This window comes from Pavona decussata, unplaced genomic scaffold, assembly GCF_977016875.1.
Source record: "Pavona decussata unplaced genomic scaffold, jaPavDecu1.1 SCAFFOLD_469, whole genome shotgun sequence".
NCBI lineage: Eukaryota > Metazoa > Cnidaria > Anthozoa > Scleractinia > Agariciidae > Pavona > Pavona decussata.
In genome coordinates this window covers 7,632-32,834 of record NW_028145807.1, presented here as the reverse complement: position 1 = coordinate 32,834, position 25,203 = coordinate 7,632, and the positions used below count along the sequence as shown (strand labels likewise).

At 36.0% G+C, this 25,203-nt stretch overlaps 1 protein-coding gene across 1 annotated transcript; it reads left to right on the top strand.

Moving 5' to 3' along the window:
• The first annotated feature begins 2,049 nt into the window (after nt 1–2,049).
• On the top strand, nt 2,050–23,597 carry LOC146450271 (short transient receptor potential channel 4-like). Its single transcript, XM_085100555.1, has 7 exons — nt 2,050–2,250; nt 13,274–13,348; nt 14,450–14,477; nt 16,748–17,003; nt 18,177–18,530; nt 19,033–19,225; nt 23,415–23,597. Exons 1-7 carry the CDS (start codon nt 2,050–2,052, stop codon nt 23,595–23,597), a joined length of 1,290 nt encoding a protein of 429 aa, XP_084956681.1.
• Nucleotides 23,598–25,203: the final 1,606 nt, after the last annotated feature.

Sequence of the window (25,203 nt, the reverse complement as noted above, 5' to 3'; positions counted from 1 at the left end):
ACAATATAACCAAATGATATAAATGGGAATATTCAACGAACATAGTTCATCGTCTTCTTTCACAACAGGAGGATTCAGTACGGTTCCTCTTCAAGGAGCCGCTGGGCCTCAAGGAAAAGGGTTTAAATTGACCCAAAATGGAAATTATGATATACAAAACAAAAAACTTGTTAATGTTAAACAAGGAGCTGATCCCAATGATGTTGTTACAAAGAGCCAAATACAATTGCTAGATAATGCTCATGGTAATGTACAAGCTGATAAAGCAGTAATTTACAGCAATACTGGTAGTGTTCATACCAATAGTATCTATCTACAAGACACGCCAGACGGGGCTGGTAGCTCCAATGATGTTCGATTATTGACTGAGCATCAGTCTTATGAAAACAGTCATCTTCATATACCAGATTTGCAAAACTTTAATGGTTATGGTGGACGAGCTAAAAGCGAAATAATGGTTACATCAACAGAACAACGTGTTACTGGGCGGAAAACATTTTTTGATATTAATGTTTTAAAACCCGATAATAACGATCAAGCGGCGAATAAAAAATATGTCGATGATGAGATTAAAAAAATACCATCACCTGATTTATCTACATATTTGAAAAAAGATGGCAGTGTTGAAATGACTGGAAATCTGGATATGGGTAATCAACAAATTACTAATCTTGGAGCCAATATACAAAATACCTATGATGTTGTTAATTTAGGTTTTTGTGATACCAAATATTTGCAAAAAGTCTCAAACAGTGACCTTGATATGGAAAATCATAAAATCAAAGATATGGCGCAACCAACTGATTATAATAATGATGCTGTTAATAAACACTACGTTGATCATAACTTTCTCAACCGGTTAACATCCAATGCTCTTGGTGGTGAATTAGATATGAGAGGTCATAAAATAATCGTTCTTGGAAATCCTTCCAATCCCAATGATTCTTCCACTAAAGCATATGTGGATTCAGAAATAGCTAAAATACCATCTGTTGGAAGTGTAAATGCAGCTATTTTAACCAAAACAACACCACAAACATTTTCTGGCACAATCAGAGTACCAGATACTAATGTATCGCAAATTACAGCCAAAGATGTGGCAAATATTCAATTTCTTTAGACATACTATTTATCAAAATTAGCTGGAGGAGTTATGCAAAACAATATACAATTCAATGAATCTCTAGCTGATAATAGAAGACAAGTGTTATATCTTAGAGCTCCAACTGACCCAACATCAGCAATACACTGGAACTATTACCAGTGGTGTTTTTCACAATTTCAGTATTCCTGTCTCAGGAAATATTTATTTCAATTTGTATTCAGTTGTTTTGGTAAGCAATATTCAAGTTTCAAATGCACAAATATTGATTAGGGGGAAACTGCAAGGACAAACATCAAATACTGACACATATTACAGAATAGGAAACATAATCAATGGAAGTAATACGTTTAATATGCCCAAATCAAGGAAATTCGTTAGTATTGATTCTATGTCAATATTGGATAATATTGGAGCAGGAACTTCTGTCAATGGAAGTTTTGAATTGAAAGTTTTACACTCTGATCATTTTGCAAGATATCATTTTGAAAAAGATGACAATGGTAATTTAAATCTCCAAAATAAAAAAATATTGAATTTGGCCAATCCAGTTGAAAATTCTGATGGAGCAAATAGACAATGGGTCCTTGGGTTGGAAGGTCGTTTTTTGATATTTGGTAATATAACAAAAGGTGATTTTAAAGATAATTTGGGTAATGATTTAAAATTGGGACCAACAAAATTTAAAAAAATCTCAATTAAATCAAATGTTGTTGAAAACAATGCTTATATACGCATAGATCCAACAAGAGGAAGACCAAGTTTTTTTCAGATTGTCCTTGAAAAAGGGAACCAACAATTTGAGTACGAATACCAAATTTGATGGAATATACAAGATTGAGATGTGGAAACGTGATCCTCGTTATATTTCACCAGGTCATTGGCCTGGATTCAATGGTCAATATCAACTAGAATTATCAACTTTAGTTATCTAAATAATTAATATAATGTCATTCGTTGAAGACGTCAATGGAAATCATATAATTGATGAAAATGGAAATAAAATTGAATTTACAGTCACTTATGAAAATTTACCAAATGGATACGAATACAAAGAACCAATTCATATCAATAATGATGGTCATTTGGATACAGAAGACAGACATTTGGTTATCAAAGATGGAGTCAATTCCAATCATGCAATGTCAGTACAACAAATGATAAACAACAATGAAGACATAATCAAACCATTGATAAACACCAATATACGTCAAGCAATGTTGCAATTGGATGATGATGTCAAAGGGTTGTTGGACTCATCAATCAAAAAAACAATAGTACCAAAACTGGATGAAAAAATAGATACTGCAATAACATTATTTGCAAATAAATTGAAACAAGATGCATCAAAACCATCTGAAGATGACCAAATGGATGCAATAATGGCAGCAGTTGATAAAAGAATAAATACTTGGTTAACTAATTTCAAAAATGAGTTAGTGTCAAGTGTCGATGAATATTTGAACAATCAAGTTGCAATGAGAATAGGAAGAAAAAGTGGTACAATACCAAAAACAAATTACACATGGATAAAATTATTGAGTAAAAATGACATTGAAGGAATCAATACATTGCAAGAGATAATTGTCACAAACACATATATCATGAGAAATGATAGATATCATCATTCCAAATCTGATTTGGTGTCATCATCATTTGTCAAATGTGAGAATTATTATTGCTATTTTAAAAATAATAATAAATAATAATAATAATAATTTCTTAAGCGCAAATTCAACTGAAGTTTTTAAATGCGCTTTACAAATGGTATTAATTAAACAATATATATAGTGTTAAAAAGTAAACTGTAAAGGCATAAAAATTAGATCATAAACATCATGCTAACTAATTCTGTTAAAAATTAAAAATCGTATAAAAGTTATTCTAAAGGACTAATCGAGATATGCTCTTTTAAAAAGGAGAGTCTTAAGTTTCCGTTTAAAAATGGTAAGACTGTGTTCCTTCCTGAGTTCTAGAGGTAGTCCATTCCATAATCGAGGAGCCGCAGTAGCGAAGGCTCGGTCCCCGAGGGTGGGCAGCGTTTTAACTGCCAGTGGTTTGAGCGTATAGTTATCATTGGATCTCAAACCATAACTGGAGTTCGGCTTCAATGTGATTAAGTCCCGTATATATTTTGGGGCGGTGCCATGGAGAGCTTTATATGTGATTAAAATTATTTTGAAATAAATTCTATGTTAAATATTTAGCCAATGAAGTTCAGTTAATAATGGGGTGATATGACAGTATCTAGGAGCTCTCTCTCTCATCTCTCTCATCTCTATCATCCATCTGATTGGACAATGGAGTATTTTGTTGAATATATTCGGATACAATTACCTGATAATAATGAGGAATAAAAATATTGTAATCAAATTGTATAATGAAAGAATTTCGTGAATTGAAAGAATACATTGACAATTCATTGGGTGCATTGGAAAGATATCATCAAAGAAGATTTGGAACAGAAATGCTTGTCAGACATGAAACCAAGATGAAAAGCATTTTGGTCTTCACTTATTTGTATGATTATTTTTATGATGATGAAATACCGGAAGATGTTTACAAAGAGTTAATTAATGATGGAATTGGATTAATTGGACCAGGAGATGGATGTTTAACAGCTATTCTCCATAAATTATTTGGAATTTGAAATTAGTAATTGATTTCAATCATATTTCAAATCAATTGTCAAGAGAAGAGATAGATGAATTGCAAGCTTATTACATGTCATATCACAAAAAGATGTGGATGTTTAAAAAGGCATACAAAAGATTAAAAAAATGGGAGTTTGCTGGTAATATTTCATCCATTGTGTTTGCAACTGGTGGCATTGCATCATCAATTGCAACCAGTGGAGCTTCATTATTGGCAATATCATCAGTTTCTGTATTAATTCAAGCTTATATGAAGCATAAAAATATTACATAAAATTGTATCAATGTTAATATGCTTTTCAAACTTATGGTCATCTATTGAATGAAATAAAAGAAATAATGAGAAATGGACATTTTGATACAGATGATTTGACAAACAAGCTTACTCAAAATGATGATTTCATTTTGGATAATTCACCGATTGTCGATAAATGGGGTGAAAAATATGATAAAAAATATCAGATATTCACTTATGTTTGATTGATTATGTGTATGATTCTGGGACCAATTATACTCATGATATTATGCCAATAAATATTGTATAATTTCATGTTTTTTTCAATTTTGTTAAATCAATATTGGATGAATCAATTTTCATCAATCGCAATATTCTATGCAAAAGATATTTCAAACTGATTATTCTCTTTCTTTTACCATTTATTTGTGGTAATATTTTGTTGATTTCAACGAATATTTTATGAATTTTGAAACTATTCGAGCAACTAACGGGTACTTTGCATTGCAAAATTATTTTATCTAATGTATGCGACAAATGATATTTTCTATTATACACTGTTTTCTTATAAATTTTATATAAATTGATATGAAAATCGATGTATTCTGTTTTAAAATCTTCATAGACAACTTGTCCACAATTGATGCAAGTGACAGAAATATCTTTAAGATTCTGTTGTGGACAACAATATGGTATATTTGATGTTATATTGGATGTTTTATTAGATGTTTCTTTGTGATAGTTGCAATAAATGCAGAAATTATAGCGATGCAGGGTTTGACAGAGAGACGAATCCACCTGCATGGAATCATCTTTGATGGTAATTGGTATGTGTCTGGCACCCATCGTACCATTCTTGTTCTTTTCAATGGACATTCGCCCAATGAAACTTTTGGCAAAAAATAATGAAAAATAGTCGAAAATATTGAAAAATGTGAAAAATAGATGAAAAACAAGTTTTTAACACAAGTTTTTAACGCAATTTTTTGTCACAAGTTTGTTTTACACCATGTAATGTCCATAAGCGAATGTATCAAGGCCATTTTGATGCAAATATTGTTCATCATCCAAACATGACAAGGATGTTTTATTAATAACATAACTTCCAAGTTCATGGTTATTACTTCTGATTGTTTTCATTTGGTGATGTAATTGTTTCTCATTGAAAAGAACATCTTTGTAATCAGAATGTTGAATTTCTTTTTTGATGACATCCTTTTTGATTCCTTTAGCTGTTTTTCCACCATTATTATTGTCTTTGATGTATGAGTACATTTTGGATCTCAATCCAACAAATTCAGTGATTGGGATTCCAGCAGCTTCATCTTTGAACTTGCCAATGACTTTTTTGTTTGTGGCGTCAAAGAATTGATGATTGGATGGATAATCAAACATCTTTCTGTTGTTCCAAAAATCTTTATAAACATCTTCAGCTTCAATTTCATATGTAAGACTATCAGTATCAGTGAATAATAACTTAGCTTTGTTTCCATATTTTCTTTTGATGAAGTTATAATGGAAGTCATACATGAGAGTCTTGCTTAAATCCAGAATACACATCCCAACATATGCCGGCCTATTGAGAGTCAGTGATTCTTTGATTATGTGGACTGCAACCAGATTCTTATTAAATATTTTGCTGCCAATAAATGTTGGTTTTGAAGCTAATTTTGTCAATTGTTTTGGTGTTGTAACTAGTCTAATATCTTCTCTTTTCCTGATATTTTCCATTGTTTTCCCAAATACACTATTATTCATCAATTTGAAAGTCTTTTTCGAATGCATTTTTGGCTTGAGTTCTTTGATGAGTATTAAAGTCAATATATTTTTTCAGCCATGGACTTTGATTAAAGGACAATACTCTATGGATTTTGGTTAATTTCAATCCCAATTCACGGTACAATTGCAAGTTTCTATAATGTAAAACATATTTGTTTTTATTGGCTAGAGTTGGAATCAATTTGGTTAATTGTCCACTTTAATTCCAAATTTGTTTGCAATTTTTTGGCAATAATCTGAGAGCATATTTTGTGTCACTTTGATTTGTTCAGCTGCACATGGATAATCATTGTGTAATTCATGCAATTCATTTGAATATTCCAAATCTACTTCCAAAATGTATCCTTTATTACTTTCTGCATTGCGATTGAACCAATTGATTCGGTTTATTTGTTTCTCAGTCAACCATTTGAAATTACCTGTTGGGAGATATTGACTCATTGCCCATCCATATAAATTATTTGCATCCAAATACATGAGATATTTACTGGCTTCATTTGGATTATAATTTTGCATATATTTATTGTTTTCTTTTCCATATCTATGGAAATGGCGATGTAACTGATACCACCACGCATTCCTTTTTCAATGAATTAGTACATATCAATATCAGTAATAAGTTCCAATTTAACATCAGTCATCTTCAACATCGCATCCCAACTAAGCCCTGGAGATGTGAAATAATGGCAAGGATCCAATTGATAATACTGCAAGCATGTTTTCCTAAAGTTTTCAAATACATCAGCCAACAGCAATACATCAGATTGGAGATACAAATCATGATATTCTCCCATTGTTTTCAATTCAAATGTATTCCAAACAGTTTGAGCATGATTGTATTCTTCATCAGTAATATGCATTATTCATTTGACTGAAAAAATCGTTTTGACTTGGTAATTGTGTTTCATTGAATTTCTCAAAGCTATTCATATAGTCATATGGATAAACACCTTTTTGCTTCATTAGCTTGAATTTATCATCTTTGAACACTTTTTTGTGTGTTTAAAAGCTTCTTCAGGCAAGTTTTTAGCTAGATTACTCAAACTGTCATTCATGAATTAGAGACTTTCAATGAATGCCAAATGATTGCCCAACATGAATGCCATATATTTCTCCATATCATGAGGAATAACATTGATTTTATGCTTTTTGGTTTATCCTTTTTTGTCTGTGAAAGTATTATTTTTAATGATTGATCCAATTTCTTGCATAACAAAATGGCTATCATATTCTTTCAAATTATGGAAAATAACTGGGATTTTATCTGTTAATTTAAAATTCAAGTTACGTGATTCATGAGCTGAACCACGATATTTTCCAGTAACATGACAATGATCCCTGACTCTTACATCTGATTCAATGTATTTATTTCCACAGATGTGGCAAGAGGTTGCTGTTTGGAAGTCATTCTCATCATCTGGAGTCATTTTCAATGGTTTATTAACCTTTGTTTTCAGAATTTTTTTGCAGTATTTGACTTCATTCAGCATGGATTCCATAAATTTGTAAACAGCTTTTTGTCCTCGATAATATTGTATTGGTTTGGTATATTTATCATCATAACAGCAAACAACTTTGTATCCATAACCACAATCAGTATGTTTTTGATAAACTTCAGTAAATGATTTTTGGTTGGATGGTTGGCAACCATGAATTGGTTCAGTGATAGCTTCAAAATCAGCATATATCACAAATGGAACTTGCAATTGTTTCTTAAAGTTTTTGAAATCAGTTTTGAATCCAATTTCAGGCATTTTAACAGCTTGTTTTCCATTCATTTCCAGACATATTTCTTTGTGATTCAGTAACACTCTTTCAGATGAGAAACATTGCAAACAACAATGCATACAAAAGTGTTTCTTATTTTCGTTTTTTGTGTGACGGAACATGAATCTATCAAAATCTTTGATAAGACAATAATGTGTGTTTTCATTTTCAGAAATCAGCAGCAAATTCAAGACATCATCAAACTGTTCTTTTGAAATATAAATTGGATAAGGCTACTTGTTTTCATAACCGAAGACATTGATGTTAATACTGTTTTGGGTTTCAATTTTGTTATATTGTTTGATGGAAACAGGGAATTCAATGCCATCATAATTCAATTGTTTAACAAATGATTTATCAGTTTTTTTGATTCTTTGTGGGTTGTTATTTCGTGGATTCAAATGTCTAATATGACACCATCTGAAGCATTCATTGTCTTTATTCTGTGGATTAATAATACCATGTTTTGGATTTTGTAGTTCCGTTGGAGGTTTAATATATGGGCTGCCAGCAAGTGGTTCATATTGGATGATATTGATAAAATGACCATTGATTGATTTGACTAACCAAGCTGAGCCTTGACTGATCCATTTGTGAATCTCTTCAATGAATTTTTCAACATTAACATCCAAAAAGGGTGTTAAATCATCAACATTAATAAATGTTTTGGGTTTACTATTGAAATATCCAGTTCTGGAAACGATTTGATTTCCTCTTTGTTGTTCAAAAGTGATTGTCAAAGTTTCAATAAATTTCAAACCTTTCATTCGTAGTAATAATTGTTTCATAAAATGTGCAACGGCTAATCTGGTTGTATTAAGTTGAACCAGGGGGTCTTTATCATTTTTGATTCCAACTTGATAAGATTTGGTGAATCCTTGAAATGCTCTTGCAGTTTCAGTTATTTCAGTTCTGGGTAATGGTGTTGGAGCAATCTTTTTCGTTCTTGGAGCAGGGACAGGCTTATCAGCAAATTGTTTTGGAGGAGGAATAATATTATTTCTTGGCCAAGGTTTAGGCTTATCAGCAAATGGAGCTGGTGGTTCAATAATCTTATTTTCATAATCTTGTACCATCTGTTTGACAGACTTTCTTGGATATGGTATTGGAATATATTTGTTTCTTCTTGGTAACGGAGTTGAAGTTTTATCCTTTTTTCTCCATCGAGGTGCTGGTTGTGGTTTTTTCAACAATAAATCAATAAGTTGATCTTTCGTTAATTTATCTAGATTATTTTTATTCATAATATTATATGTTATATTATTTTTCAATGTGCGTTTGTTTTGTGTTGGAATTGGCGACGATGATTGATAACCAACATTATCAATCATGATTGGAATTTGCATCGAGGGGACACCAATCTTATCCCTATTTCGTGTTTCTTTTGTTGTGGCCATACGACCCAAATTGTCATTGACAACTTGGGACGTTAAATAAAATTACCAAAATTCGACTTCTGGAAAATGTTTTTGCAAATGTGTTCGGTATGGAAAGTCACCATTTTTGATTTTCTTCATCATTGCATTATACTGTATGTCAATTAATTGCTTTTCATCTTCTGTTAAATTATCTGAATCGCATTCATCCAATGCATCCATCGTTTTTGGAATACATGATTTCAAATGTTTTGATTTACTTCCATTTCTCATTTGGTTTTGACAATTTGGACAAGTGAATTGTTTTCTATTCCATTCCGTCTCTTTGTCAGAAAATTCAGATCGTTTTCCTAATTTAAGATTATCAAATGAGTTATTCAAAATATTACCATCAATGTGCCTAATAATGTCATCACTTGAAAGTGATTGTTGTGAAATAGCTTCATAAACAAATCTATAATTATAAAAAAATTTTCTTTTTTGGTAATATCTTTTTTCACCCGGTTTAAATTTTTTTGCAGCTTGAAAATAATAACGACCAAATTTGTGAAGAGTTCCAATATCTGTTTCTTTCGTTTCCAAATTAATAATAGAACCATCTTTCGAAGCTCCATAATTATCATGTATGTGATGCACATAATATGTTTTATCATTATGAGTAACAGTCTTTGCAGTTGGTTTTGGCAGAGAAGATTGATTACCAACAGAATCAACCTTGATTGGAATTTGCATCGTGGAAGCAGCAATCTTACTTCTATTTTGTGTTTCTTTTGTTGTGGGCATAAACCCAGTCAAGACAATGTTATTGACTGGGTTTTCAAAAATGTATTTTTTTTTTCATTCATTTTTTCTTCTCTCCATTATTTTTATATATACGGGTTTTGTCTTTAAGCCTAGTTCATTTTCAAAATCATCTATGATTCAAGGTGTAACAAGAGGCTAAACACCAATGACTGAACCAAAAAAGCAACACAAAGATATATACAATAAGTTGTAAAATCGGTTGTATCAAAGTATATCAAGCCAGTGGTCTTGAAAATCAAATATTGTATTAAAGGGCTTGAAAAAGGCATTGATGATAGGTGAATTGGGGCTAAATAATGTGGTGTTTATGAAAATTGAAAATTGATGAATTGGGTGGATTTACGCGATAAATATGGGTGAATTGGGGGGCAAAAGTGGTATAGTTTTGAAAAATGGTCTAGAACCAATAAGCATCTCACTACTGCTAACTCCCCTCAGTCGATAGATACAGAGATATTGAGGCAATAAGTAACCACCAGATAGAATTGCATTACTTGCAGTCAGAATCAAGTACATGGGAAAACGACATTTGTTAAGTAGAATACCTTATGCTTCATACCGATGCTTTAATTCCCGTGCTTTGATCTATACGGTTTCACCTTTGATTTGGGGACAGAAACCATTTGTACATTGATTATTTTTCAATACTAACCGTGTGTCAGATATGTATCGGTGCGACCCCGGGTCATGATGACGCTAATTTCCGGTATGAAGGCCACATTCAAGTGTTCTACGCTTTCTTTCAAATGTTGTGGTGATCTGCACTGGCATTGTATTAAAACCCGAAATTTTGCAAGCGTTTTCCCGTCATCAGTGTTCAAGTCCGGATATTTACAGGTTTGGACAGAAACGATTTAAAGTAGTCATCAAGAATTCCCGAGATACTTCTTTTTTGAATGCTTAAGTCTTATTTTTAGTCATTTGTCTTGCATCCGCCATCTTGCTTGTGACACGTCATTTGGTCATATACAAAGTCTTATCCATTATCTTGGGCAATCGTGACACACACACAAAAACATAATAATAATAAAAAAGAACGCGACCGAGAACTTAACTCGGCGCCGCACGGCCGGAGTGATAAATACCTGTGCTGTTTTGGGTCTAAAGGCTTCTATGGACCCAAAACAGCACAGATATATCTTTACAAAAATTTAAGGGTACCGTACTTCTTTTCAACGGGTCCGTACCATTTACCTGTCTTGTAAACGGCCCTTAAAACTCCATTTTGTTGACCTTTTTTCCCCTGAGTTATTGTCATTAAATTATTGTCATTTTAATCTGTAAAAGACCTTGTCTCAGAAACTATGGCCGATTGGGATTACGATTTCTTTATTATAAATTCTGTAGTTTTTGTTTTCTATTCATTTTCAATTTGACCCCTTGTTCAGTGTGTTTTCCGAATATGGTTCTTGTGCCGCAAGAAACACGACGTTGCGTTAGGGCAACTCAAAAACTCATTTCCGGTTAGATCTACAAGAGATACTAAAGGAAGAAATGACCTTTGTGGTCATCTGGTTTGAACAGGGGACGTTAAACACAGGGCTCTGTCATTATAAAATCCTCCAATTCCTGGTGAACCAGACATAATTAAATGTAGACAAGAAACCCAATTGGGTTGGAAGACCAAGCGAAAAAGTGGCAAACACGAGAATAAAAAGGAAACAAATAAATAAATAAGTCAATAAATTGTGATTTTGTATCCAGTTGTTTTTCGGCTTGACTATCAGCAGATCATGGCAGCGCTTTTAACACGCATGGACAGTATGGTGTGCCACATAAAGTGCTAGTCTTTAATTATTTTTTTGCGTATTTGTCACATTTATTACGTTTATTATCTGTCATTGCATGCGTAACGTCAAGCCTTCCATTAAAAGTAATCTGGGAAGCAGAATCAATATAACTCTAAAATCTTATATATGTGATGCAAAAGCGATAAATCTTAATCCTGCAATCGATCTCTTAAATCCAGTGGTGTCAAAGGGGTTGACATACCTTTAATCATGCTTATTTTGCATTGACTTCTTTCTTCTTTTTCCGAACAGGATGGATAACAACTCACCTGGGGTCTATTTCCCCACGTAAGTGATTTTTTTGACAACATAACCGTTACACATACCTTATAGCATGAAAATTTTGTGGGTTCTAAGTTTCGCACATTTTGTGGATTGACCTCGATCCGCAAAAATTAGTTCCCGCAGAAAAAGACACCCGCAAAATATAACGCCGCAAAAATTAAATTCCCTCAGTCAAATTAAAAACTCCGCTTTTAATAGACTTGTGCCACTGGGGCGATATACATTGGACAACAAAAACATTAACATGATTTTCCATTCGAGAAAAGATCTAGAGCTGTCAAGAGTAAAGCAATTTAGTATGTTAGATTAGCTCGAATGGGTCATCTGGAGGAACGCACAGACTCGAATCGGGCAGCAGACCAACCATGTTCCAGTGGCGCTTCTGCGGCGGCCTACACAGAAGTTATTTCAATTCTTGAAACTTCAACTGAACAAGAGTGTTATTATCATCGACTGAGTCTGTCTCATTGCGTTACAATAGTTTAACAATTTAGCAGGCCGCTCCCAGTTAGGTCTCAAACTTGCATACTACATTTTTAACTCAAAAGCCCCTCCGTATAACTAGAAAGGTTTCAAATACGATAATTCAAACATTCATACTGCTTCCTTGTAAAATAATACACGTTAATACCGGTCGTGGCAAACCGTATTGAAACAGTGTTTTGTTGTGAATGGTAGGGGTAGGCTTTTTGTTGTTGTACCAGGCGGTGTGCGTCACGACCCAGAAAGGGTGCTGGGTAAAAAATATCGAAATGGCTCATTTGCCTCTGGCCACGATCGAGTAAACATCTCCTGAACGTAAGACTTAGGTCGACTTACAGTCGCACTGAAACTGGACATTCAAGCTTTGCTTCCTTTTCCAAAAACTGTCACTGAAGACAGCAATTTGGCAAATTTTAACAGTCTACTGGCAGCCGCAGATGCTTCTTGTTGGATACACAAGGCGATTTTGTTGAGTTATTCCCGGTTCGGAGACAATCAAAGGCGAGAAATTTTTATCTTTATTTTTATGCTAGTATTTTGTGCCATCACGTCTGCTTATATATAGACGCTTTTTTTACATACAGCTGTTTCGACAAAGGTTGTCCAAAAAAAGCTAAGAACGTACGCGACAACGCCGAATGGTAGTCTAGGAAATACCCAATAAATTTCAATACAAGCTCAGAATCCATATTGCCCGATTGGGTATTTCCCAGACTACCTTTCGGCATTGTCGCGAACGCTTTCACGCTTTTTTGGACAACCTTTGTCGAAACAGCTGTATAGTTAGACCGTGAGCGGTCGAGCGGTTTCTTTGTCCTAAGTTCTGCGGCACGCGATGGATTTAGCGAGCGGTGAGGCCGCGAGCCGCGAGTCACATTTTTGTAATTTGCATAATTTTACTGTCACCGTGCGCGCGTGATCTAAGGAAAGAGGACGACATGCTTGCAGTGTATTTTTCATTGCTTTCGCTCATTTTTAACTTGCTTTTTTTATCTCAGGGTGAAAGAGATCTACATTTCCTTCCTGGATTTGTTGGAGGGAAAAAGCATTCACCCGTTGGCTTTTTCCGGTTGGTATCCCGGGAGTTGAGCTACTTTGTTTGCGCGATCTCTTCATAGACTCTTTATTAGTTCAACGGCTTCCAACGGAAAAACCATAAGGGGAAGACCCCAAAAATTCTAAAGTAGAAAGGATAAGCTAGCTTAACATGCAAAAGTATTGGCCAAGCCCAGCAAGAGTAAGAAGCTTTAGTCTCAAGAAATGCAGTAAATCAACGACCAAAACAACATGGCGGCAGGCGCGAGGTCGTCACCTTTAAAATGGCTACAAACGCAAACAAATGCTTCAGCTTAAAAAGTAACCTAACCAGCATCAAGCCAATTTGTTCCCCTAACTTTGAAACGACTTTTAACCGGGAAAAATGTCACAGATTTCGTTTATGACTAAATTTTCGACAGGCTGAAATCTCCAGACTGATGTTCTTGGGTGGAAGACTACTGATCAAATAATGCATTCCGATTGGTCGAATTTCGTGACGCACGCCGCCTGTTGTTGTGCAGTCCGTTTGCGCAGCAAGGTATTAAAGTGATATGTACGTAGAGTGAACTGTGACTCAATACACCTTACAGTAAAAGTTGAAACGGTCTCCAATCGTTAAGTCATTTGGGATAACGGCCGAATTTTGGCTTAATCTGATATACCGAACGCAATCCGGCCGTTAAGTAATTTGGGTGAAAATAATGTTTCTTCCACTTAAATGTTCCGCTGCTTGAACAGAGCATTGAAAAATTAGTTCCCATCAGAGATTGCAGTAATCTCGAACCGCAAACATTTGTTCCCGCAAACCACAAAAAAATCACCAGTCCGCAAATTAAAACTCCCGCAAAATCTTCGTGCTACACGGTAACCTATCTTTAAAAGCAATATGTGTAACAAAATTACAACATGGTCAGTAATAAGACGTTGACTTTCCCTCTGATTCTTAGGTCTAAAGTTGCTGTGTTACGCAAGGCAATTCATCTTCAAAGCGATAAACGCAGCTCTATTGAGAGACAAGATCTGTTTAATTGATAGCAAAAACAGATACTAAAGTTGAGACATTTAGTTTTATTTGCCTTTTCTTTGACTTGATTTTTATTAACGAAACAGGTTCAGGCCGCGGAGAAACAGGTTAGAAAACAGCTTCAGACTCAGTGTGGTCAGGTTGGTTTCCAATACAGTTCTAATATATCGACGTAAGTCTCTTATGCATCTGTCCTCTTACTGATGATTGTTGCAATTACGTAAATCGGCATTGGAAGAACATTGCCAAGAGTGTGCAAAGGCTTCAGGAGTGATTTATCGTTTTATTGCTATAGGTCTGTTTCGTATGGTCAAGAACTAATACCACACTCATCAGGCAACTTCAACGATAAAAATTCAAAAGCCGGTGATATAAAACTAGCGCTTGGTGGGCGATAAAATACAGTTGTAGCTCCATCACGTGCCTATATTTTCACGTCAACAGTAGGGACATCTGCCATGTGCTTCTGTCGAAGGAGAACTAGTCGCCATGTTTGCAGTAGCATAATGTTGTATTCAAATATAAATTTGAGTTATGGACACTTTGAATTCGAAACAGTCGGTAAGTTCTGTCGTATTTCGTGTATAATGGTAAATTTGCCCGTTAAAGGTGTAATTTTTGTTCGTAGAAAACCTGCCTATATTGCCTAATTAAATGTTTACCCGACGTGATGACTGGAACATTTGTGTAATTATCAGAAATATCTGTAAGAAAAAAAGGTTGTTTTCGTTTTCGAATATAAGGCACATGTGGCCCTGCGAATTGTGTAACAGTTTTCGAATTCTTCGAATTGGAGACATGGATGCATTTTCACGTGTTCGATAGTCCGCGCCATAGAAATAGAGGTTGCAAACAACTTGAATACAGATTCCATGATTAACCCATTGAGAAGATCCATTTGCCTGAGAGGATGCACGGAGGAAATTAGGAGCGACTATGAAACAAACTTCACTAAAGCGGACAAGGAGTTGAAACAAGCGATTGAAGAATGGAATCAGCAAAGGATCGATGGATTCTGCGCTAAAGGAGGAATTCAGTGGATCTTTAATCCTCCAGAAGCAAGTCATATGGGAGGAGCATGGGAGAGAAGGATAAGCTCATTGCGCCAGATCTTGAAGGTCCAATTGAAGGAGCAGGTCACGACAAAGCAAACAACGATAAACAAAAAGAACTGGAAAAGGAACATCACATGGATTCAAGGAACTGAAATGTGGAAACCAACATTGTAAAGATTTTTTTATGCATCGTCGACAAATGCTTCCCCAAGAACAATCCATTAATTAAACAAGATATTCAACATACACACACTCAAACGTAGCTACTCATTCATGCCAACTATCAACGCGTCACATCGCACAACAAACAGATACTCTCAAATGTAGCAACGACCCCAATTCAACAACCAGATAGCTACAACTGCAGGAAGAAAACCGAATGCCCACTTGAAGGAAAATGTCTCCAGGAAAACGTGGTTTACCAAGCGACGGTAACAACAGAAAAAAACGACAGAATCGTGCGTGGGTCTTGCAACAAAATTCAAAGAACGATGGCGAAACCACAACAAACACTTTCGAAACACCAACAGAAGGAGCTATCCAAACATATGTGGATCCTTAAGGACGCAAAAAAAAAAAACCTTTCGGATCAATTGAAAAAGTACTCAAAAAATGTCAACACTGAAATAACATCAACAAGAAATGCAACCTATGTCTTTGTAGCCTAAACAAACGAAATCAGTTGGCGAGTTGATGCCCCCACAGAAATAGGTGTGCTCCAAAACCTCTGGAATAACGTAACGCAATGGTTTGTATTATGCCATGTACAATTCTATTTTATCGCCTAGCAACCACCGGGGTTTTTTTTACCGCCAGCTTTTGAATTTTCACCCGTCTTTCGTTGAAGTTGCCTGTTGAGTGTGGTCAGTTCCTAATGATAAGAAACACCAAGTGCATTGCTGGCAGAAGGACACGGAGAACTGTTAACTGCCAAGCCTCGGTCCCATCATATAGCATCTCGATAGTGATCGAAATACACGATACAAGTGCATTGAATAAAGCGATTCGCGTAATGAAAGTTAGGCAAGAAGGGCGTGCAAAAATGTCTACAAATTTTGCTGTAATTTCGAGAAATTATTGCGAAGTTTATTTGAGCCAATTTAAACTATTTTTGCCTACACTACACAATCAAATACACAACACAACTATGACGCATGGGCGCGTTATTCACGCACTTCGCTCGCCCCAGTTTTTTGTTACGTGTTGGCAAAACGTCAATTTATGTTAATTAGGATCAACAAAAATTGCATTATTCGACAGTTTAAAAGCTAAAAGGATCTTTTGGTTTAACGTGTCATACACAAATGCCCTATTTCAACGAATCAAACTCTATATTTTATGGGATTGCTCCACAGGTTTGAAGGACAATTACAAGCATTATTTTCAAATTCCCTATTTCATCTTTATTCGGGATACGCTGAGCTACCTGGCCCTCTTAGGACTACATTTTGCAATCTGCCTCGAACCTTCTCAACTTCCTTTCAGTGGGTTAGAGTGGACTATATTGGTGTTTCTCTTTGGCCGACTTTTGGTGGAAATTAAGCAGATTGCAGACATGGCTCGTTCTGGAGACAGGAAACTAAGGCTTAAAGCACTTAGGAATTATTTCAGGTAAATAACCTTATAGCTATGTTCGTCAACTGGAACGCTAATAAATATCTGTTTGAGTTTTAATGCAACCTTCAGAATTACTGTAAGTTATAATGTCGTTGTTATAACTGTTCGCGTTGACACATGCGTTGATTCCCTTGGGCTTTTTGAGCATTTGTTTAGTTGTTTTCTTCCAAGGCGATTTTGGGCAACACCTGCCCACCTCAGATACATTTTGGGCCGACAAGTAACATACGGTCTGTCCGTTATGGACATAAATACAAAACTTTTAAATTTGAAATTATAAATATGAATAATGATAATAAGCTTCCAACATATAAATCTGCAAAGTGTTGAATTGTGTGGATTTTATAAGTACTGAGCTTTACTTACTAGCTAACGTGCGAGGTACTTTTTACGTTTGTTAGCTTGTGTGATTATAAATAAACTTCGTAATCTATATGAACTGAAAATTGTTTTTTTTTTCTAAGTTTACATGCACGGTCATCGGAAGTGGCTTAAAAATACCACTTCATGAAAAACGTTGTTGTAACCGCGAGCATCAATGAACATTATGGGCATGAAATAGAGGTTACCAAGACGTCGTAAGCACGCCTATTAGTACACTTTTAGTGTATCGCGTTTCCGTTCTATTTGTAAACGCTGGTTCCCTATAAAAATCCCTTAGCAGAACGCCAGATCAGTAGTTAAGAGTCTACCCTTTTAAATCTTTTCTTAACCGAGTTTATCTTCTCTGAGGATAAGAGGTATTCATACCTCCCCCCTCCCCTCCCCCCACTCCTTCCCCTCCTTTCCCATCTTCGTCCACAACTTCACGAATTTGAAAGCTATGACATTGAGACTTGCAAGAAATATAGTGCCTCCACAAATGTTTCCTAAATGAGGTGCGCAACGGCCGGGAGATGATTACGTCTCGATTTTAAACTGGCGGCTGCCTTGGATCCACCATGTTGGATTTCCTGAGAACTGATCTCAGAAAACCACCTAAATTGACCCAAAAGTAATAAAAATGGAAAGAAAAACACACAAGCACGATATGAAAACATGTACGTTTTTCGGAAAAACCTTCCTGTGATCGCCAAAACTATCAATTGCTAAGTAGAAGCGCCCTAGGAAACGCCTTCAAGAATGTTGCTTACATGATTACATTTACAATTGTTTTTTCCTCTACAGAGATCGTTGGAACATATTTGATCTCGTCATCCTCTTCATATTTTTCTGTGCGATATTCCCCTCACGAATAGTCACTTGGACTGCATCAGAATCAGCTTCTATCAACCGGGCCCTGGAGATTGCTGGGTATCTATACGGCTTCAACACAATGTTCCTCACTTTGAGAGCCTTTGGCTCTATTCTAGAATCATTTGAAGGAGTTGAAACCATACAAATTGCCTTATTTCATATCATCAGAGATGCAGTCGTTGTAGTGATGCATTTTCTTGTTATTACACTGGCATTTTCAAGCACGATAACTAAAATATTTATGGTTGAGACTTCGATCCTTAAAGAGGACACCAAAAAATACTCGTAAGTGTGCAAGAAAAAATACCTAGCTACTTAGATAGGGAGAGGGATAGCTAGGTAGTCAGGTAAAGAGGTGAAACAGATAGATAAATTAAGAAATTGATCGATAAAGATTTTAATTTATTAATTAATTGACTACATTGATTAAATAAATAAAAGTTTTTTTAATTTCTTTGGTCAGTTAACTGGTTGGCTGACTGCATCATTGATTGATAAATAAGTCTATTGATGATAAAACACATTCGTTTGAATTAAGTGTGGCGGTAGTAAAAAGAGTGAGACGAGAATAATATAGTATCTCCATTATACCCCAGAGATCAGAAAACATGACACCCCCCTCCTAAAAAAGAAACCTTTTAGAAGTCGGTACTATAGTCAAAAGAGAAGAAACGTTGCATGAGATGTGTCTTAAGTGAAGACAGTTAAAAGGTTTTTTCTTTGGAATTTTCCAAGTGGCGTAATACCCTCAGCATTTTAAAGTTATTTTTCCTTTGCACTTTTTCAGTTGGTGGACGATAACTTCTCAGCTTGGTTTGTCTTTGTTGGAATTGTCTGATGGATTGGATTTCTTCAAATCAACTGATTCGTTTTCAGAAGCTCTCGCTCGTTGTTTATTTGCTGCCTATCTAGTCATGGCTCTCATTCTTCTTGTTAACATGTTGATTGCGTTACTCTCCAACACCTTTCAACGAGTGCAGGTATGTAATAAGTGGTTAAGTAGTATTCCTTAAATAGAACCACGACCCTGCACTTTCTTCAGCTGCTAACAAACCAAGAAGGTTGTTTCGAAGTACTGAAAACCCCGACGTCCAGTAGCAAGGAGATTTGTTTGTTTGTTTGTTTATTCATATTTTCTGGCGGTTGGATGACTGTTTTTGGTTTTTTGGTTTTGTTTTCCTTCTTCTTTTGTTGCAACTGGGTGATGAATTCAGCCCGGGGCAAATGAAATTGCCATAAATCTCAGCTGGCTTAGCCAACTTATGTGGTCCGGTACTGACGGATTATCGCACTCTGGATTACGTTTGGAACTTTTGAGCAAAAATTGTCCCTTTTGGCGTCCATAAAATGGGACTATGATGTCATATAACGCAATAATTACGTAATCGATTCTTCACATGAGAGGACGCAGTGGAAGTCTACTGTAAGTACGACGTCACGCAGAGATTTAATCTTTGTGGTTCCTTGAGGCGTCTGTAAGCTCATTCAATATGACAGAGAATGAACGGCTCATGTTATTCTCACTTCTTTCTTTGCGATCTGGACAGTGTTTTTGAACATCGTAACTCGATACAAAATTACCGCATTACTCCTCATATAGGAAGATGGCGAGGATAAATTCGAATTAAATAAGACTGTGGTCTGCCAGTGCTTATGTACGTACCGTCTAATGAGACGTACCAAGCAATTGTTGATCATACCGATCAAAAAATATATATATATACCTTTACTTATATAAAAGGGACGCGTCGGCAAAATACCAAGATTGTATGACGCTTTGCTTGGCCACGTACTTTGTTTTGTAATGAATCAACAAGATCGATTTGCGCGAATTTCGCTGCAATTGTATGGTAAAAAAAATATTAGCCTGAATTTCGTACGATGCGTCCTGTGCACAAAGCTCGGAAACTAATCGCCATCCTTTTTGACCGGGCCTTTAGATCTACTAGTTGTTCATTCACTTCTGGAACACAACATTCCCAGCTAATGTTTCTATTGTTTTGCGATAAGCCGCTGGCTTTTCAAATTTGGATAATAACTATCACTGTGTGGAAACGCGGGCACATATACAAGCATCTCGCGTAATTATATTACGGCACTGTTTAGCGGGAACGAGAAGGAAGCGCGCCCTTCCGAAATTGTGATCGATTATGCCACGAAAGTCGCGTGGAAGTTCATTAGAGAAAAAAAAAGGAAGATGTGCAAAGCAAGAAATAAAAGGAAGCGATTGCTAAGAGCCGCTAATGAAAGCGAAGCCGGACAGATGCGAAGACAAAACCTGAGAGACGTATTCTTCTGCTTTGGAATTGGCGCGTGTTAATTATGCGAAATGGTAGGCATTGAAACAAAGGAAATACAAGGGACAGAACTAAGGTAAGTCTCGCTTAGTCAAGAAGACGTAAGTTATCACAGAAGAGCATTTGCCTAGACAACCACAATTTTGAATTTTCACGCTTAACATAAACACGACCAACATGATCTTGCATTGTGCATCATCCGGGTTATTGTTCCGGGGGTAGGCGCCATAACATTCATAGTGTAGCAGAGCGGCCCTTAAAATTTATACTCCTGAACTTACAATGAAATGGAACAATCCATACTCACTTTCAGAGCAGGGGGCACGACAAATTCACTTTGTGCTCGAAATGTCCAAATTGTAGATGTATTTTCACACCAGACAAAACCATAATGAGGGGACTATATAGAACACTTTTATCAGTGAGGTCAGTATTTTACAAAAAAGCAATAAAAAACACGCAACTATATAGCTGGTGAAGTAATGAAGGCAGTGATTATGAAGCAAACTCGTAAAAATAATGCACAGCCAATGTCGTGGTTGATATCGGTGTCATGGTCTCGTGTAACAAAACAAATAACGCTAATACACCAACTCAGCCTTTAATTTTTTATCCATCAGAACAGCGGGTGTCCCACCTGATACGCTCTGATGTAACGTAAAAAACGCTAATACAGCAATTCAGCCTTTAATTTTTTATCCATCAGAACGGCGGGTGTCCCACCTTAAACGGTCTGATGTAACGTAAAAAACGCTAATACAGCAATTCAGCCTTTAATTTTTTATCCATCAGAACGGCGGGTGTCCCACCTTAAACGGTCTGATGTAACGTAAAAAACGCTAATACAGCAATTCAGCCTTTAATTTTTTATCCATCAGAACGGCGGGTGTCCCACCTGATACGGTCTGATGTAACGTAAAAAACGCTAATACAGCAATTCCGCCTTTAATTTTTTATCCATCAGAACGGCGGGTGTCCCACCTGATACGGTCTGATGTAACGTAAAAAAACGCTAATACAGAAACATGGTATGATGTGACAATGCAGTCACCAGTGTAGCCAGGCATCGGTCAATTGATATCGATCAGAATGGTGGATACCCCCCCCCCCCCTTCCCCCCTTACATACACACTCTAAAATATAATGAAGTAATTTATTTCCACAAGACTGAAGGTTGTTTCTCCTTGTACAGTTTACTATAGCATCGTTAATATGATGGAACAAGACAGAGGTATGCATATACATATACAGGTCTCACAAGTCCTGTCGCGCGTGACTTGAAGTGCGCGCTTTCCTCGCGTTTTGCGCTCGCCCGCGAAACACACACGAAAAATAACCCTTGTTCTGCCGGGCCAGTCTGGTGTTTCTTCTATGGAAAAGTGCGTGTGCATTTTGCTTTCGTCTAAAAGTTAACTTTTTTTCCGGTGCAAATATCGTACTCAATTTTCGGGTTCTTTTAGCCTCTTCGAAAAATCACGAGACAATTAGTGTATCTGGTATCGCAGATTATAAGTGAAGAGAGACAACTAGTCACAACATTAACAGGACCGCTCGCCAAATGCCATGGGATCTGATAATTTTGTCGACATAAGACTCCCTTACCCGGCTCAACTTTTTTATTACAAATATAATAATACTTTAAAGTAAATTTAAACCAATAGAGAGCAACTGTTTGACATGGTAGTGCCATGCATATGTATATTCTTCAAGTTTCACCATAATTAATGCATTTGTCATTGTACTGTGTTGACAATAACACTCGTGCGATCACTTTTTTCAGGATTTCACTCCCAAGCTCACGATGTCTTTTTTTATGTTTCTTCTAACCGTGTGTCAAAGTGATTTAATAGCGCGATTGATTTATGTCTGCCCTCTTGAATATACCCCGGGAAAATGTTGCACTTCATTTCAGAAAACGTATCATTTGCTCGATGATTAAATTTAGATCATATTCTTTCGGCATACAATTTTGTGATCTCAAAACAGAATAATCTAGGAATGCTAGTAAATTCTGCACCACGTTACTCACAATAGAGAACGCCTGTGTCGTGTTATGGAATATGCGCGTGATTGTTTCGTAATCGAAACCGTATATTTACACTATCAAATCATTTGCAGGATCCCGTTACAGCATTTCTTGCCTCTCTTTCCCTCTCACGTCTTCTCTTTTTCCTTCCTCTCTTCTGCCTTAACCTTTCTTCATGAGTATCTCTGCGCCAGTAAATGGCCCGCCTTTGCGAGCTATTTTAGTCGGCCGCGTCCGCCATTTCGAGTAGCGCAATTACATTGTACATTTGCATTTACTCTAATTTCACATCACGTTTTTATTTCTTGGCACTTCTTGATGTGACATGTAGTCCAGATCATATTCCTATACCCTGCCTGGTCTGTTTTCGATTTAATTACATTCTCCATGACATAAAAACAGATTACGACACCTTGCAAGTCCCAAAAGAAAAGAAACCGGGTGAGTCTTAATTTGAGGAATGTTAGGAATGCTAGTAGATTCTACTAGCATTCCTTTGCGGAACTTACAGTCGAGCCCGCCTGCGTCCTGTCATGTGGATCTGCCATTTTGGATTGAGCGATTTGCCAAAACCGTTCGAATTTGTTATAATCAGCACCAGTAACGGAATGTTTAAGTGTATAAAAAATTTAAAAAAAGTAACGATCATACATTTAACAACTTTCACAAAAAGGCTAATAAAATAGCTGTGATAGTCTTGTTCCCATGGAAACATTGTGTTACTTGAACACAAATTTTCAGATAAATTGTAGGAAAAGACAAGCAGCCATGAGTGCTCAACCATGAATACTCAATGCCTGAATAGGGTTTATTTACTAAACATTTGCAAAACAAATTTCTCCTCAGGATAATTCTCGAAAGGAGTGGTCATTAAAAAGAGCTGTTACAATCCAGACGTATCTTAATTATCATCCTGTACCAGTACCATTCAACATTATTTCTTTTCTCTTGATGGTATGCCCTCGTTTTCGAATAAAGAAAGCAGATGAATTTGATGAATCAGACCCATTGTGGGTAAGTTTTCATTGATCTTGAAAACAAAATAGATTCAAGTTTAACTTAGCGTTTGTCACAGATGTTTGTCTTCTAAGAGCTGGATACTTCGATTTGCCATTTACGATGTCTTAATAAATAAATAAATAAATAAATAAATAAATAAATAAATAAATAAATGAAAAAATGATAAGATTACTGACAGACAAAATCACCCAAAGATCAACAAAACAACAACTAAAACAACAAAATTTAAAGCCGATTTAACTAGGGTAAAGTCACCAAGGAATTTCCGAGGTAAATTCATCTCGAGTTTCATTTTACCAAGGTGAAAAATTCTGGAAAGGTCACACTAGTAAAATTGACTGTTGCCGATAACTGAATTGGTGAGACAAAGGCGCTGTAGTTTTTCACGGCCTGATTAGGATTAGTTCATGGAGGAAAAAAGATCGGTTAGCTTGTGTCGATCTCGCGAGGAGAGTTAAGGAGCTATCCGTTATACAAATAATGGCGCCGTCTCATCTTGAGGATAAAGATGGTTTCTGTAGTAAAAGCAATTTCTAGTTAAAATACTGAAACGAATTATTAACGGCGCCTAGAACTCAAATCTGAAATAAAAAAAAAAGACACTTACAATGTTGGTCTGAACTGCGACATCCTTCAGATAATTCGCACCTCCAGCTGCAAAATAACCTTTATAGCGGAGGTTATGACGTCACTTTTATCCATCCCTACACTGTCCGTCCGCCCGTACGCAATCCCACAATGCTAATGACTCGGGGTTGTTTGGCGGGTAGTTGCATAGCGAGATGTGTTTACAACAGAAATGCTAAAGATCACAAAATGCAAAGTCAATTTATATGTATTCGTTAGATATGTTAACAAAAGTGGAAAGAAGAGAAAGAGAGAGAAAAAAAAAACCGAAAAGCGGAGACGATTAAGCAAATTTTTAACGTGAAAAAAGCGACAGATAGCAAGTTAGAGCAAGCCGACCGGAAAAGTAAGCTTAAAGAAGCGTCGCATTTGTCTAATCACCCGTTCGTGATCAGTTATGCCAACGTTTAGAACTCTTAACTAGCTTTACATAGACACTTCAACCGCTTTCGATACCACCAATATTCGACGAGAAGTTTAGTTTTGAAAAATTTATTTCATGGCCGTGTTTTTTCATTCGCACCGCACGGCTCTCATGCGTAAACACCCACAAGTTCCAAAGCTCATAAATAATTCTACCAAACATCAAAGAGTATTTTTCTGCATTCTCCTTTACTTAAAGTTTATTTAGAGGCTAGGATTATTACTAATAAGCAGAATTAACATAGTTTTGAATTTCTAAACATTTTTCCTGGGAGCTATTAACTTGCACTCGCAAAAAATACGATGTTTACCGCTTTACGTGATTCCGACGGCCGTTTAAAGACATCATTTGTAAACGAAAATGTTTATTTAGGGACTAGAATTATCAAAAAAAAAAAAAAAAGGAACAGAATTGAGACTGTTTTGAATTTCCCAACATTTTCCCCCGGGAGCTTACTTGCTCTCGCAGAAAATATCATGTTTACCAGTTTACGTGATTCGACGGCCGTTTACAGATCATTTGTAAACGAAAATGCTTTCTTCCAGGCAACAATCGATAATTTAT

Coding starts and splice junctions, on each gene's coding strand:
- LOC146450271 (XM_085100555.1), top strand. CDS start 2,050: ATGTCATTCGTTGAAGACGTCAATGGAAATCATATAATTGATGAAAAT. Junction 2,251..13,273: donor ATTCCAATCATGCAATGTCA/GTACAACAAATG, acceptor TTTTTATCTCAG/GGTGAAAGAGATCTACATTT. Junction 13,349..14,449: donor CCGTTGGCTTTTTCCGGTTG/GTATCCCGGGAG, acceptor GAAACAGGTTAG/AAAACAGCTTCAGACTCAGT.